The 16,708-nt window shown below is 43.2% G+C and overlaps 1 protein-coding gene across 2 annotated transcripts in view; it reads left to right on the plus strand.

Annotated features, from left to right (window-relative positions):
- The window catches only part of LOC115395482 (actin-binding LIM protein 3-like), a 42,233-nt gene continuing 25,525 nt past the window's right edge, over positions 1-16,708 (plus strand). The window contains exons 1-2 of one of the 2 annotated variants that reach the window (XM_030101050.1): positions 1-314; positions 3,373-3,537. In XM_030101050.1, the coding sequence (XP_029956910.1) occupies positions 296-314; positions 3,373-3,537 (184 nt within the window). In that variant the 5' untranslated portion in view covers positions 1-295. The remainder of the gene's footprint in view (positions 315-3,372; positions 3,538-16,708) is intronic. The other variant, XM_030101051.1, reaches the window with a different exon arrangement.

The raw sequence follows: 16,708 nt of genomic DNA on the forward strand, positions 1-16,708 counted from the left end.
AGAGGGAGAAGAGGGAGCGCACGGTGCGAGGAGGAACAGCACCAAAGCGCCAGTTTCCATTTAATTCCTGCTTTTACGCAGGGAGGAGCGGCGCGGCGATCCGCCGCCGGACGGTAATCCTCTTGCCGGGCGGAGCAGGGAAAGCCCTTCTCCGGGCTGACAGAGTGAGGGAGGCAGAGTTTGAGGCCGGACACACTTTTATATTTGATGCCTTCTTCCCGCCGCCGGAGGCTGAAATGAACTGACGGAGAGGGACTTTTCGTTCGGGCTGCAGGGATTCCTTCCTCTCGGTATCATGAGCGGACCGACAAAAGGTAAGCAACGTGGATGGCGCGCGCGCGCACGTGTGCGTGTGGCCCTGATCGATACAGCAGCGTCCTGGGAGGGTTTAAGGTGAAGTAGACATAAACAGCCCCTCCAAGAGTTTATTGATTACTAACTCACTTATTGACTCCACATTTCATCCTGCCAACGAGGTTTTTACCACAGAACGAAGGAAAAACAGGCTGATGTCGATACCTGTCAACTTTCAGCAATATTTTAAATTATCGTAATTATTATTATACTGATGTCACATATCTTTGTAATTCTGATCACGCATTGATTCATTCTCACAATAACCTGATCAAATTATACTTTATTGGTAAAATGCTCAAAAATGTGTTTTATTCAGGATTTTTTCAAGAGACTTTTGTCATTTCAGCGTCTTTCTGTGTGGAGTTTCATGTTCTCCCTGGGTGTATATGGGTGTAACTGTCTGTCTCTCTCCTGTGATGAATTGGCGACCTGTGCATTGTTTCATCCGCCTTCCCCCATTGTCAGCTGTGATCAGCAAGTCAGGGAAAGTGGTTCAAGAGATGGATTGATAGTCGGGAGAATCTGTCAAGACTCTGCAGATATATTGGAGAGAAGAAGCTTGTTAATCCTCCTCAGAGGACGAAAGAGTACATCTTTGGTCGACCCTGTGCCGAGGCACACCCATATTAAAATGCCTCTGCATCTAAACGTAGAACCACGGGACAGAGGTTTTTTTTTATGAATATGAAACCACCAATTCCCAAAATCTGTTTCCCAGAAAATCATCAGCAAAGTGGTCTGCCGACATGGCACCATGCCTTCTCGCACAAAACATCAAGCGTCTGCCTTTCAGTTTTATAGCCTCCCTTCTACCTCAGGGAGATATTTAAGCTTATAAGGCTCTGATGGGGCTCCGCTCACGCAATTACAGCCTTGTCAGTGTATCAGAGGAGTTCTGGCTGAGCAACTGAAACCTCCCCAAAATGTCTCTCACATAGCAGAGAAGCATTACCTACCTGAGGTCAGGGCTTGAAGTCAAAGCACGTCAAAATGCTGTCAAACAGAGCAGAATGAGTGGCTTATCTGACTTTGAAGCCATTTAAGGGAGACTTGTGGAGAAATGTGACGCAAAGCTGAAATTCACCAAGCTCGTTCCGTCTTGTTTTTCTTACTGAATAAGGTAATAAAGAGTAAAAAGCAGAACGTGTGACATCTGATGCACAGATTCAGTCAAGGGGCTCAGTGGGCTCTGAGCAATGGGGTCGGACCCTTCGTCGCAGGGTAAGGCGGCTCGGGGCATCAACAGGAGAATCAGGAGGCCTGTAGAGAAAACCTGTACTCACGGAGAGAACATGCAAACTTTCTAGTTTCTGGACGAAGAAACATTATTTGATTAAAAAGCCACTTGAGCCATGACAAGATGTCAAGACGACAAGTTTCTTCAGTCCATCTTCTCCCCAGCCTCGTGTTGTGTTAGCTGGATCCCGGTCAATAAAGCCCAGTGGGCAGTCCACTATCACACACACAGCGACTCATTAACCAAATGAGTGTGTTGATGTATTGTTAGAGGAAGACAGATTACCTGGGAAAACCTCCACGCAAGCTCAGGAGAAAGACACCTTGTACCTGTGGTTGTGACGCACCGGTGCTGACCACTGTGCCACTGTGCCACTGATTCTGAACTCTAAAGAGAATCTATAAGTGACGGCAAATCAACTATGATGGTGAATCATTTACAGTACATACAGTATATGTACAGTATATTCCTCAAACTGGTACATCTACATCACTAAACACACACACATTCAGTACACCATCCACACACAGGTGGTTCAGATCTTGGTGTCTGTTGTCCCAGTCCTTGTGCCGCCATCTGGCTACAGAGCCAGTGCCAGCTTCTGCGGTGCATGCACACACACACACGCACACACACACACGATGATACAATTAGTTGGGAAACATTTTTGTCCCAGTTTTCCTTTTTTTTTTTTTCTTCTGAAAACATTTATAGATCCTGGACTCTCTCTGCATCTCTCCCCCTGCTGTCATCAGCTTAACCTGCCAGCTTGTTGTGTTTGCTGCGATTGCATAATGCTCCAGGATGCAGCAGCATTAACTGTAATGTAATTGATTTCAGCGGAGTACAGTAGGATTGCTCAGTCTGGTGCACTGTGTGCCGAGTACATCTGACAGTACTTGGAAATCAAAATCTGATGGTGCGCCGGCGAGTCAGGAGATCCATTCAGTCCTCCGCTCTTCTGCTGTGTTGTCCTGCGATGGCAGAGACGGAGTGTGCGTGTGCACGTGTTTCGACAGCATGAAGAAAAGGCTCGTTTCGCTGAGAGGGGGATTTGACCAGTTTCATAAGTGAGGATAAAAGAGGTGTAATCCCATTGAGATCCCCGCTGACCGTCTCTTTCAGTTCTCTGATGTTTGGTGCCGGTCAAGACTCAAATGAATGCAGGACTTAATTGGAATGTGCATTAAATTTATCAATAATTTAATTGTTTTCCCTCTGAGATATCCAAAACATACACTGGCATTTTCACCCATTTTCTTCCATTTATTATAAATTAAACATTGTTTTGTTACCTCAAATAGCACATGTAGACAGACTGTGAAGTGGCAGTTGTCAATTCAAACTACAAGACATGACTATTGCCTTGTTCTTGGCCCTGGAAAATACCCACGATACACTAAAATCAGACCACTGACCCACAGTTGAGAATCACTGACTGATAATGTCCTGCGTTCCACCTTTTTCACCACCTAAAGTGTACTTTTTGTCTTCCCACGATTAAGAAACAACTTGCACAAGCATAGCACCTTCCAAAACATGCATGTTGGGTTTCACATGCATACGCTGTGCTTTGGTGCAGGTCTGCTGGCGGTGAATGAGAGCTGTACTGACACCAGCATAAGCTGCCACGCTTGACAGGAAAATCTCTCGCTTGTTTTCTTCTTTATCGCACTTTGATGGGACGTTTGAAATCAGTTTGATGGGAGACAAAAGAGGCGCGCCGAGGATGACAACAAGTGACATGTTTTTTTTTTTATGCTCTCCTCTGCCGGCAGTTCAGTACCAGGCGGGTCTCTACGGAGGGAACAACAACAGCGGCTCTCCGCTCTCCAGCCGGGGAAATTCGCCCATTGTGTGCGAGCGCTGCGGGGAGGTGTGCCGCGGCGAGGTGGTGCGCGTTAAAAGCACCCACTTCCACGTAAACTGCTTCACCTGCCAAGGTAAATGTAAAGAAGGACGCACACTGACACACACACACACACACACGGAGACACGCTGTCAGGCAGTCAGTAAATATTAACATTTCTTCCAGTGCGCGCACACACACGCCCACATCGGCGTTCGTTGTCCTCTCTCATGCTTCGTATTGGTTTGCTTTCTTCAGCGTTATGGACCGGTCTCTGTGTGGTTTACCACCCACATCAATCTGCATAATTAAATATTTAATAATTACCAGTATCCAGACAACAAGGAACCAGCAAACATTGATTTCACTGATAGCTTTTGTTCTCACTGAAAAAGGAAGCTGACCTGGACTGAGCCAGTTACAGCCTCTGTCACATCCTGAAAAAAGAAATCTGGGATGTCGAGGCGTCTCTAATTAGAAAAGAGCGCTGTCACCCGAGACCAAAGGAAAGGTGCAACAGTGAGCAAAGGTGAAAAGATGTTTGATCTTGAAGTTTGTGAACAGCCACTGCAGCTCAATGATGGGAGTGGAGGAGCAGTTCCTGATCACGCATTAGGCTGTTTTCAGTGTTGAAACCGTCGGCTCTTTGGGGAAAGTAAGAATAACTTGTGTTTTCCTTCGGTGACTTGTCAGTTTTCTTTATCTGTGACAGTGTGTGACACTAAGTATACGGGTGTTGTGTAGATATCCACATTTTGTAATAGCAGTGATTGTTTTTCATCTGAAGTGGTTATCACTGCCATCATTTTTTATGTAATTAAGATGTGGATAATTCTCTTGTTTATTTCTCTCCTTGATACTGACCCTTTCCAAAAAAATTGGAATATCATGGAGAAGTTTATTTATTTCCTTAATTCCATTCAAAAAGTTCAATTTTCATAGATCATAGATTCAGGGCCCACATTTTCAATGATTTCAAGTATTTATTTTTACCTAATTTGGGCTTCGAGCTCATGAAACCCATGAAAACATGAATTCAAAGCATTAGAATGCTGTGAAGAAATCATCATTTACTTCTCAGTTTTTGCAGAAAAAAAGACAGAAATTACTAGCGAGCAAAATATGGCGTTTTGCATGTTAGACCTGGAGCACACAAGGGAATCAAGTACGACAGGTCAGCACGGAACAAAGAGAGAGACGCCGCTAAATAGGCTTAGATCGGGAGACCAGACACAATAGGTAGATGGGATAATTGAGAGATTGAGGTGACATGAGGTGAGGCAGACAGACACAGGTAGGATTGACGAAGCGCACAGGGAAAGACGAGGACACAGAGGGGGATGGGAGACCCAGCCAGGGGGCGGGACCCAGAGGGTCCTGACAGGCAGGGGCCAGGTCCTGCTGGAAGACGAAATCTGGAAGAAGGAATCATGAAGTGAAAGCAGAGTTGACCGACACCTGCACTGGACATTGCACCCAAATCATGGCCAATTGTCAAGTTTGCAGTTTTCCCCGTATTGAAACGAACTGAGATAATTGAACCAAACTGAAGCAAGTTAATGACACCTGGGGAAACCTGGGTAGCTGCTTTGAGTTTAATAGATGATTAGTGTGTGACACTGAAGCATTCACGCCCTGCAAGATTTGGGCTGATTTCTCCACGGAATTCTAATTTGTTGAATTCCTGTGTTCGTGGGTTTTATGAGCTGGAAGCCCAAATTATGTGAAAATAAACAAATAAATACTTGAAATTGCTGAAATCGTGGGCCCTGAATCTATAATCTATGAAAGTTTAACTTTTTGAATGGAATTATGGGAATAAATAAAGTTTCCCACGATATAAAAATTTTTTGGAAAGGGTCTGTAGTTTGCTGTGATCCCGTCCCTTGATAGCGTTCTGCTCCTACTGATTTTACGTTACCTGCTGTCACCTATTGCATAATGTCTTAAATCGGGGAGTGACATACCTCAGTGCTTTGTCTTCTTTTGTTGTAAGTATTAATATACTGCGGGATTTTATGCATGTGTGTGTTTGGTGTGAATGTGTTTGTGTGGATAAATTAAAATACACATATACATATAACCTGTCGATTGGCACTTAAGTCATGAAAATCTTGTTTTTCCTGTTATTTACATACTCATTCCTCTGAGTTACACAATATGTTGAGGTTTTGAAGATGTGTTTATTTTGGCTTTTAGTCGTTCAAATAAATTGTAATTATCAAGTCTTTTAATGGTTTGCTCAGTTGTGAAGCAGCTCCAGTACAGCAACGACTCGGCATAAAACCACATTGTGTCACTTTTATGGTACTGGTTGACAGGCAGGGTCTGTTCGAGCAGCTAAACTTCAAACAGCATTTGGCCTGCTGATCTCAGAAACGATCCATTCATCCATTTGGTAAAAAAAAAATTGATCCAGCTGAGGGCTGCAGGGTGCTGGTCGGTTCATCACAGGACAAACAAAGAGTGACAGAAATCGGAAACTTAAAATCCATTAATGAAGCATTCTAAAGGCATACGAATAGAAAACATGTATATCTTAAGACCCCAACAGGAAGAACTCGGTCCAGCGTACATTTAAACAGTAAATGGCTTAATAACGTCTACAGTCACCTCTGTTCTCTGTTTCTGCTGTCCGTATGTGGTGTGAGTGTGTCGTCGCGTGCGCGCATATACCGTGCAGGAGTCTTTGCTGCATGCGCGTCTTTGCACGGTTGAGTTCCACCGGTGAGCAGGTGGGACCGACGCAAACCGGGGCCTGAAGAGTCAGCAGCGAGCGTCGCGGTGCAGTCAGCAGGTTTGCAGCTCGCGGTCTAACCGGCTGCTTACGCGGTGGAATCGTCAGTCGTCCAATTCACTGATCGTTTGCTCAGTTGATGTTTACTTCTTCCTGAATTATCACTGAATGTTTGATTTCAAAGTATTTAATATTTCAGAAAGTTGATCTTGCAGAATGAGCTTAATGACTGTTACTAATGGACCAAAGACGGAGCGCAGACATCAGCTGACGGAGTCCACAAGAACCAGATTGTCAGCTTTTAGTACACAGATGTCTGTGGGGGCTTTTTTCTTCCCATGGTCATTATCTGCTCTTCTTCTTTCCTCCCACTCTGGCTGTCGGCCGCTTGTCTCATGATGTTTCGGAGCCGTGAATGTCAGAGAGCCACAATGCATCTCTGTTTGGTAAACAGTGCGTTCGTCTGTTACTGTGGCTGTTTGGGAGAGAGCGTTTTTCCCAGTAAGCAGAGCAGAGCAACGGCGTTGCTCAGTTTTTGTTTGACTAATAAGTGATGTTAATGATCTGTTTGTTTTTAGGATGAGGGTTATTGTTGATAATGTCACATTTAAATATTCTGAAAAGCCTGCAACTTTTTAATGGCTGCTTATTATAATGCAAATTTCAGACACATTACATTTTCTTCCAGTATGATTTTGATGAAGGTCTCATGTACAGTTTTGCATTTTAGCCTTGTGTGTTACTTAATTAGATTTTCAACACAAAACACGCATTTCCTTCATATTGGTGACTAAATAGGTTTAAATATGAGTGTGTGTGTGTCTTTACTCTGTGATGGTCTCTTGACATGTTCAGAGTCTAATCTGTTTTAACCCACAGTGAGCTGGAATCTTCTGAAGAAATGTTTTAGGAAGAATTGAATTCATCGTCGTCTCTGTTATGATAAAGTCGTGGGAGGGAGGTGATTGCGGCACAGCTGAGGCTCATGTGGGACTGATCACCTCTGTCTCCATAAAAGGAGAATAACACACACACACACACTCAGAGAGGCTGACATATAGCAGATGAGCCCGTGGCAGGAGGCTGAGCTGCAGGCCTGGGAGTGGTAGCAGGGGTGTGTGTGTCTGTGTCAGTGTTGATTTTGATGGTGATTGGTTCAATTAATAAGGTGATGGCTGAGGAAGCTGTCTGCCACAGAACCCATGAGCGGGAGTGTCACCTGTTACAAGCGGATTTCCAAAAACTGTTTGCTGACCTACATTTAGCTGCTGCGCTGAGTAAAAAAAAAAAAAAAATCTCATGACTTTTTAGACTGTCATGAAGTTTTCAGACATTGTAGACTCTGTCAATCTGCAGTTTTAATCTTAAATCACAATAGGTCTGAAATTGGTTTTGATTGAAAAGCCTCTCCTGAATGAATTCTCCTGAATATTTGCTGACATGCTGGACACACACTCATCCTGTGGGATGAATCGGAACAGCTTTGATCCCTCATACAGACGTGTTTTGCCTCCGTTCTGTTGCCGCTGACGTCCATTTCAGTCAGATCCCAGACTGATGAGCTCTCCTCTTTGCTCCTTTCTCCCCGTTACCTTCGCTTTGATCCGCCCGTCCGTCCTCATCACGCTCGTGCAAATGCAAACGAGCTCCGTCTCGCAAATCCGTCCTGTGTTGATGATGCAAACAGATGAGGGGAGACAGTGACAGGGCGGCAGATGTGTGCTGGACGGACGGATCGATGGCCTCATTGATCCCTCCCCTGGGCCCCCGTGTCTCATCCTCCACATCCTCAACTCCCTCACTTCACTGCCTGTTTCCCTCTCTCCTCACATGTGATGCTCTTTCTCAATTCTGCTTCCTCTAATCTCTCCCTTGACTCCTCTCTTGCCTTCTTCACTTCTCTCCATGTCTCCTCTCAGCCTCATGTCTGAAATAATCCCCTCGTCTGTTCCCGTCTGCTCTTTTCTGCTTGTACACTGCTATATTAACACATACACATATCTGACCTTACAGCATCTCTTTTGTAAAGAATGCTTTCAGTTATTACCGGGAAAAAAAATGACAAAAAGCAGAATTTGTCTGATTCTGTGTGTGCAAACATTTGAAGCTTTTTTTTCAGGTAGCAATTTGCACCTCAAAGGAGAACCTGAGCCCACTAATTCATTTTAGATCGATCAGACAGCAGCAGGTGCCTCATCTCCTTAAAAAAGATGGAAAACACCCGTGTTTCCAGTAAAAATATGACCCACTTTGGGATGAGAGGAGTTTTTATGAGATATAGCGGGAGAAAAGCCTGCGCATTTTATCAGAATTAGTGTCCGCTCTGCCTCGCAGACAGTCGCGGATTGCCTCAGCCTTTCTTCAGAAGAGACTTCAAGGACAAACGATGGAGCGCCAGCCGCTGTATCAGCCCTGCGTGGCAACTTTCTTTTTGTGTGTGTGTGTCCTCGGATTTGAACAGTGGGTCAGAAAGCCGGTGTTTTTGTCCACCACTGTTTGCCCTCTTTTTATGGGTTAAAGCGAGCTAAACACACAGAGAGGAGACAGCGGACATGTGTACCGGCAGGCCTCTTGGATCCCTCGTTTCTTGCATCCGTCTTCATTAAGTCTCTTGTTCTTCAGTCTGTTTTCCCTTTGCCTCGACCAACTTCTGGCAGTAAACAAAGGAATCATTATCTGCTGTCTCTGTGTCAATTCTCTGTGTTTGCACATATCTGTGTTCACAGTTAAAACACTTCAGTCTCACGAGCTGCAAATCTCTGTTAACAGATGTAGAAGTATTTAAATACTTCAGTGTTTCTGATGAACTGCAGTTGAACCGACCCCCTGATGAACACAAAGGAGGATGATAGGAGGCGGGTGAGGGAAAAATAAAACTAATGGAGCAGAGGCTGAGAGAGGGAGTAGAGTGTGGGATAAATTAGAGCATTATCTTATTTATCAGTTAGTGTTTGCTGTATTTATTTCACCCCCAAACCCACTTTTTTTTCTTTGGTTTTTCAGAAAGTTACTATTCTCCCTTTCATTTTGGTCTCGATTAGTTGTCCCAACAATGAAATCTGTTAGTTGTATCTCTGAAAAAGTGATGAATAATACATTTAATAACTAGAACTGTCTTCCGTCATAATGAGCTTTATTTTTTTAACCTTGAAAAGAAAAAGAAAAAACATTAGCCTCCACGTCTTTGCTGCTGAAACAGATTCAGCCCTCTATGAAATGTTAATAAAATGACCGTCTGTGGTGAGCATGTTGTTGGTAAACACTACTGTAGAGCTCTGTTAACAGGTAATTTCAAGTTTGGACTTTAAAAAAAAAAATCCCATTTATTGTTCCTCCTCACCCTCTCTCTAAGGCAGCGCCCAGCCACCCTACGAAGGAAGCTCATTTCAGCCACTTGTGTCCGGCATGACCCAAAGCTCATGACCATAGGTGAGGATGGGAGCGTAGAGTGACCAGTTAATCGAGAGCTTCAGCTGCCTTTTAACCATGACAGACTGATATAACGACCGCACCACCGCAGACGCTGCGCCCATCTGCCTGTCGATCTCACGCTCCATCCGTCCCCCACTCGTGAACAAGATACTTAAACTCCTCCACTTGAGCCAGGGTCTCTCCGCCGACCTGGAGGGGGAAAACCACCTTCTTCCGGCTGAGGACCATAGTCTCGGGTTTGGAGGTGCTGATTCATCGCTTCACACTCGGCTGCAAACCGCCCCAGTGCACGCTGCTGGTCCAGTTTGGGTAAAGCCAAAGCCTGAAGTGTGATGATGAACTCTGACCTGAATCTTCCCAGTGATACGACGGTCTCAAACACAGTTCATTATCACTTGAAGAGTATGACAAAGCTTGACGTCTCAGCGGCGTTTAAAGAGACTAATCCAAGTATTTGTAAATAAGACAGCTGGAGCTGATTAAAAAATCTACTGCTCCCCACGAACAAAACAAAGATAGACAGAGTTGCACAAAATGATATTAACACACACACACACACACACACACACACACACACACACACACACACACACACACACACACACACAGACAAAGTCATTAATGACAATCAAATGCATGTTTTAAAACTGGATGGATGAATGTGGGCAGGATGGGGCTGGATAAATTATGTCCAGTGTCTCTATCTGTACGTGCCGCAGCAACGGCAACTGTGAGTCCAGCTTCCGGTTGTGGTTGTTGACTTTGTGGTATTTTTGTTTTTATGTGACATCCCTGCAAAGCAGGGAAGATAGTAGAGATGCATCTCCACATAATGACAAGAAAAGACAACAACAAGCACATAGAAGTGTTTTTTAAGCACTTTTTCTTGAAATTTCTGGTGTTACATCTGTAAAAAAAAAAAAAAAGACTTCCCATATTGTATTGTCATTGTTTACTAAAGCACAAACCGCTCAGCAGCTGCCTAAATCCTAACACCTTCATTTTCAACAAAATGGGTCTGTAAAAAGTGTAGAGCAGCTGTTTTGTGGAATCTGTTTCTTATAGTATCACTGAGTCATGGTGGAGGCTGTTGTATAGAGTCTCTGACAGCTCAATGCGACGAGAAACACTCCATCTGGATGATGTCCTAACCCCGTGTCTCCCTGGTATCTCCATTCACCACCGCGTTTGAAAGGATAAAAAGCTCCACACACACCAGGAAGACCATAAAAGAGTCTCAATGAGAATATAAGACGGAAAAGTGTTTCCCACCTTTTGGATGAAGCTCATATATTTCCTGGATCAGCATCAGCAGCAAAAACATGGCCCATCTTATACTTGTCAGTTTGTTTACTAAATAAATCATTGTGTCCTCGATCTTTGTTCATCCAGCTCATAGGTTTCTTTACTGGCTTTGCAGCTGTTGAAGAAAAACACGTGAGAAACAAATAATAAAACAAGTACAGTTTGGGAAATTGCAACTTCGTGAATTGAAAACAGCACAAAAATCGATCCACAACAAATAATACATTTATTAATATTTGCTTCTGTGTTTTATTTTGAAGTTAGGGTTAGTCAGTGATCTGACTACCAATGCGATGGCCAGAGTGAATCCCTCAGAGGTTCTTGTGCAGGCTGGTCCTGGGATTTGTGGGCTCAGCGATGCTGCGGTAACAGATTGAATCAGGTCTGAATGACCGTCCAGATGGTTGGAGGTACTCTGACTCTGTTGCTTTTTTGTCTCCAGGATGGGAAACAGTTTCAAGTAGGTTATTTAACTGAAATTCTCCATCACAGAATTGCATTTATAGAAAATGTACTTAAAAACTCTTTTGAACCTTCATGAAAACATCCAAGAAAGCAAAACATGCTTTAATCATCACTCCAAGTTGAATATTTATATGCATAATAAAGACTAAAACCTCTGCACACAGGAGTCTGCAGCATCTGCCAGGTTCAATTTAGCTCCTGGAGGAGCCGGTTTGTGTCGATTCAGCATGTAGAGTTGAGGCTACATGTAGGAAATCTCCAGTTTGGAGACAACAGGTGAGGCTGAGGAAGGTTAGGGTGAGGTGGCATGGTCCGGAAGACGTGCTTGACAAGTCGGGCAAGAAAGCATCTGACAAGCCTTTGACCTATTTGAACATTGAGCTTCAGTCAGCAAGATTTGTCCGGAGTGTCCATGAAAGAATGAAATGTCGTGTGATAGAGGGAGAGTAATGGATGGCGGCAGGCAGGAACATGCTCATTTATATTCCGGGAGATGGATGTTGTGACATTTTCTTCTCCATTATAATTACACTGTAAATGTGTCAAATGAAATTTTTTGTTTAATGGAGTTATTTATGCCCGGGCACAGCCTCCTCCGCTACAAAGTACGTGATACAGACGGGCCTTTTTCAGATTAAAAAAAAAAAAAAAATCGATTTTCCTTTCAGTGCGGAGCAAGATTTGATAAAATGTTCTCATTATGAGTGATATTTTTAAAAAAAGATAAAAACACCAGATGGCTGAAGTCCAGCTCAAAAGAACAGAAAACCAGCAAACAAGCAAAAAAAGTGGTGTTACATAACTGACATGGCTTTTCATTTTTTCACAGCACTTTTAATTGTGGCACATTGGAAAGATGAGGTTGAGCAAAGCTGAGCAACTTTAATCGTTGTGAAGGGCTCTGAAAATGTCCTCCCGACTGTCAGAGGGCCTAACTGTCAATGAGCACACATTTTATGGCAGGTAATTTAATGAGAATTACTATCGGTAATTGAAGGTCTTAATGATTTTTGTCTTAAAATGAACTCGGTGAAACTGTAATTTGGGGCATTTTCAATTGAAACTGAGCTTTAAAGTGTTTAAAAATGCTGTCATCCTCACAATAATTCTTACAGTTTGATAATAAGCTTCCAGATGTGACCCTTAGGCTGCGAGTCACCCGTGTCTGCTGTAGTCTAAAAAAGAAAAATGGCTGGGTGCTCCCCCATCCCCAGCCATGCATCTTATCCAGAATACATTTGGAAACAATAAGTAAGATTTATTTCTCAATTTACATGTTGTAATTGAGCTGTAAATGTGAAAGTGTAAAGGCTCTTTGTGCAAGATGACATTTCACTTAGAAATAATGTTTGGACATCAGTCATGACGATGCGTTGTAGATATATAGACCTAATTTGCTCTAGTGTTTGCAACCTTCTTAGTTTGTTACTAAATCCATGTCTGATTGGCTTGAATGGAAGATTAACTCCTTATATTTTATATGTTTGTGCCTTTTAAGTGTCTGACTTAAAAACACAACTCTATCTTATTTAGAGACAGAATGTTAAAATGTGTCGGGATATGTAAACAGATCAAAATTAAATCATATTTTGAATAAAGACAATATTAAAATAGGCTAAACTTGTCATTGTGTAAAAAACAGTGATGTTTCCTATTATCGCGATAATTATGTAATAGCTTTTTAAGTATCAAAGAAAAAAGAATAAATTTGAAGTGTCCATGGATAAAGCAGATATAGAAGATAGAGACGGATTACATGCTTTATCTTTGGCCTCTTAAAGTTATGCAGCAGTGACATTCATAACAGACCACGAGAAACCTGTCAGGAGATCACTATAAAGCAGTGAATTATTAATATTTCAATTTAATCTTCCTGATTGAGACATTAAAGGAAGTGTAGTTATATTTTGGTCTTTATTGAAGACGGACAGTTTTTGAAAACATGACCTGAAATCCAAATATACCAGAGAGGTTTCCCCCTAGAGAGGCCAAGTCTGAGCAGCTCCCCCCGCCTCGTTTTAACAGCTTTTCGTTTAGACGGAGATGAACGTGTGAATCCCCTCGGCCCGGTGGGAAACGAGACGAGCCTCGCTCCTCAGCTCTGTTTGGGTGAATCCTCATTTTAATACGCGCTGTCTGCTGAAGAAATAAGACGACATCAAGAAATAAGGATGGCGGGCGGGTACATTGCGCGTACGTTTTTGAGACGCGTGCGTTGTTGTGCTTTACCTGAGAGTAATTTATTTGTGAGCGTGCGTCAGAGGAGCCGGGGCTCAGCAGACTGATAAAGGTCACGCTGACATTTAGAAGTTGTACGACAGCAGCTTCGCTTCATGTGGAGGACGGAGGGAAACAAGAAGCACCATTATCATGTTGGAGATGATGCCCCGGTGTTTACCGGCTGCAGGAAGGACTCGACTGTTCATGTTGGAACTGGATTTGGGCGCTGCAGTGGTCAGCGCTGTCGCCTCACAGATCGGCTCACAGTTCGAGTCCGCATTGGCCTTGAGAGGTTTTCCTTGCGGAGTTGGGTGAAGAAAGATTTTATTGCTAGAAATAAGACAGCCACATCTGGTAAAGAACGTTTCTGGTCTTAAACTCGCGCTGCTCAAGGTGAAGATCTGCATCCTGCTGCCGGAAACAATCCTCCACGATCCAACTCCGAAAACGCTGCGACGCTGTGTCGAAGGGCTTAAAAAGATTCAGTGTTTATGAATTTTCATGAACCTATATTTTATTCAGTATAGCGTATTGGAATGATGTTCAGTGTTGAAGAGAAAACAAAAAGCATGAGGACTGTTTGGGATGTGACAGCAGCAATGCACTCCTAAAAAGTTCGCAAAGCCAAAGAAAAAAAATGCAGAAAACAGAAGAAAAACTTCCTGAAGAGGCAACTGGAGCATTTTGCAATGAGAACAAAGGACAGAAACAGGTGTATTTCACAGAATGATAATATTAACAACAGCAAGGCTGCGCAGCCGAAGACACTTTTGAATTATCATAAAGTTCTGATAAGAAGATCCAGGACTGTTGAGCCTCTGCACGAATGAGATGTTTCTAGTTGTTTTTTATTTAAATTTTATAGAATGTTCTAACATTTTGGAGATTGCGGTGGGATAATTGTAAAGACAAGAAAAGAAAGATGCAAAAACAACAGCAACATAAAATCATTCTGACGTTGTCCTGACTGATCTTACAGAGCGTGATTAAAGTTTTGCAGACTTGCAAATCTGCCCAGCAATGACTGTGACGGGAGTATGAGTCTGAGTCTGTAGAAACAGAAACAAGCAACAAAAAAACAACACGGCGGACTCCTGACATCTCCTCTTCTCTGAACACCAGCCTCTGCTTTCAGGAGGATTTGTCTTGCTGCCAGAGGGCAGTTCAGACCGCTCGGAGCTGTCGCTTCTCCCAGCCTCTGTCAAATTGCTGAAAACCTGGTGGAATACATACACAAGCAGGTTTTTCAGTTTATTTTTGCAGTCTTATATAAGTGGAGAAAGTCTTTTCGATAACTCGGTGACCAATAAAGTCAATAAATCTTATTTTTGTCATGCCTTGTTTCTCAGTCGGGTTTATAACAGCCTGCGTTTATGTTTGCTTTACATAATCAGGCAGATTGTGTCCAACAGTTTACCTCAAGTATTTCCGATTATTGGGGCATTTTTATGGTCAACAGTCGTAGCATATAATTTAACTACAGGCAATAAGGTGGTGAAATGTGCAGCGAACAGCAATGGCAGAGGGAATATGCAGTCTGCACAACATTATGAGGCGACGACGTAGAGGAGAACTGAAAGTTATCGTGATATGAATGAATGGTCTTTGGATTCGGTCCCAGGATCCTGTCAAAAGAATTCCGTCTCAATGAGCACAGTTTACTTGTCTTTACGCCCTCTCCACATTTACTTTAAAGTCCTATTCTCTAACGCTCTCTCTGTCTTTGTCTGAGCCACTTAACACACCGGCTGGGATCAGATCGGATCCATTCACTCTGCTGGGTTTAGAGCCATTAGCTTAATTAGATACCAGACATTCGGTTCACTGTCAGATATCCTGATCCGTTGGCTGCCTTTCAGACGTCTAACCTACGGTACGTCCGGGGTTGTGTCATGGTGCCGCTCAGTGCACCGCAGTGTGTTTCTCCGTCGACTGGGCCGGACGCTTTGCAGACTGCGTCGCAGTGGCAGGTCGTGTGTGGAGCTGATTGGCTGAAGAGAACCAGCGATTCGTTTCATTTTGGAGACACAGAGGACAGAAAGATGGAGCTTGGTGTGGTGCTGTAATTGGCTGGTATTGTTCTAAATACTGTGAGACACAGCCGGTGGGAGCCGAGGGACCCGGCTCTCTGCCAACCGGAGCAAATCACGGCGGAGCTCCTCCAACCTGCTGAGCCGAGGCCTCCTCACCTTCTGCACAGCCGGACCACGGGCCATCATCTGGCTGAAGGACTTTGCATTTGCTAAATAAAAGCCATACATCATGCTGTCAGTGCATATAGAAGACGCAGTGTGTGTGACCACGTGCGCTCATGTGTTTCTTTTCTCGCACATGCAGCCGACGAGTCTGAAAGCGCATAAAAGTGAATTAATAAAGCAGACACAAGCAAAAAAAAAAAACTCTTTATTGCACATTTAAAATTCAATTTGAAGAGGATTCAGCTGTGGTAATGTAAAGTAGCATCGTGCTATAAACTGCAGTGTAATGTGTGAGCACAGAGCCTTACAACAACGGAATTTTACTGATGTCTTTCCTTTATTTAGGTGACAGGGACAAGGATGCCTTTCCTAAGCATTTGCATTTCAAATCTATTCTAATTCCATTTTAATTGTTTTAAACATTTTGTAGAAAAAAGATTTTGGTTGCTTGATTGAATATTGTTCATTTACAACACAAGGTAATCAGATAAAGACTGAATAGAAAAGTACTCAGATCAAATAGAAGTGAAGTAACAAACACAGGTAACAAAGTTAACAACTTTGCCAGTGAAGACATTTTATAAACGGTTCTCAGGAGTCATCCGAAGCTTCATTGTCCCAACGTCCAGTCGCGGTAATGTCCCAGATTCGCTTGCATGAAAACTTTTCAGACCCCTATCGAATAAATTGGCTGTGAAACTGTTGGATGACCAGTCAACTATTCCAGTTCTCTGTATTGTCTGAAACAGGCACAATCAAATAAGGTGTACCACATCATGTCAGGAGAATGAATGAACCATATTTCCTGTCTTTGAAATGCAATACATTGTTTAGCTTTCAGTATAATACATTTTTTTCTTCAATGTGAGGTTGTTTTTTTTTTTAAGTCATTGGCAGGAAGATGAAGG

Source organism: Salarias fasciatus, chromosome 10 (assembly GCF_902148845.1).
Source record: "Salarias fasciatus chromosome 10, fSalaFa1.1, whole genome shotgun sequence".
NCBI classification, from domain to species: Eukaryota; Metazoa; Chordata; class Actinopteri; order Blenniiformes; family Blenniidae; genus Salarias; species Salarias fasciatus.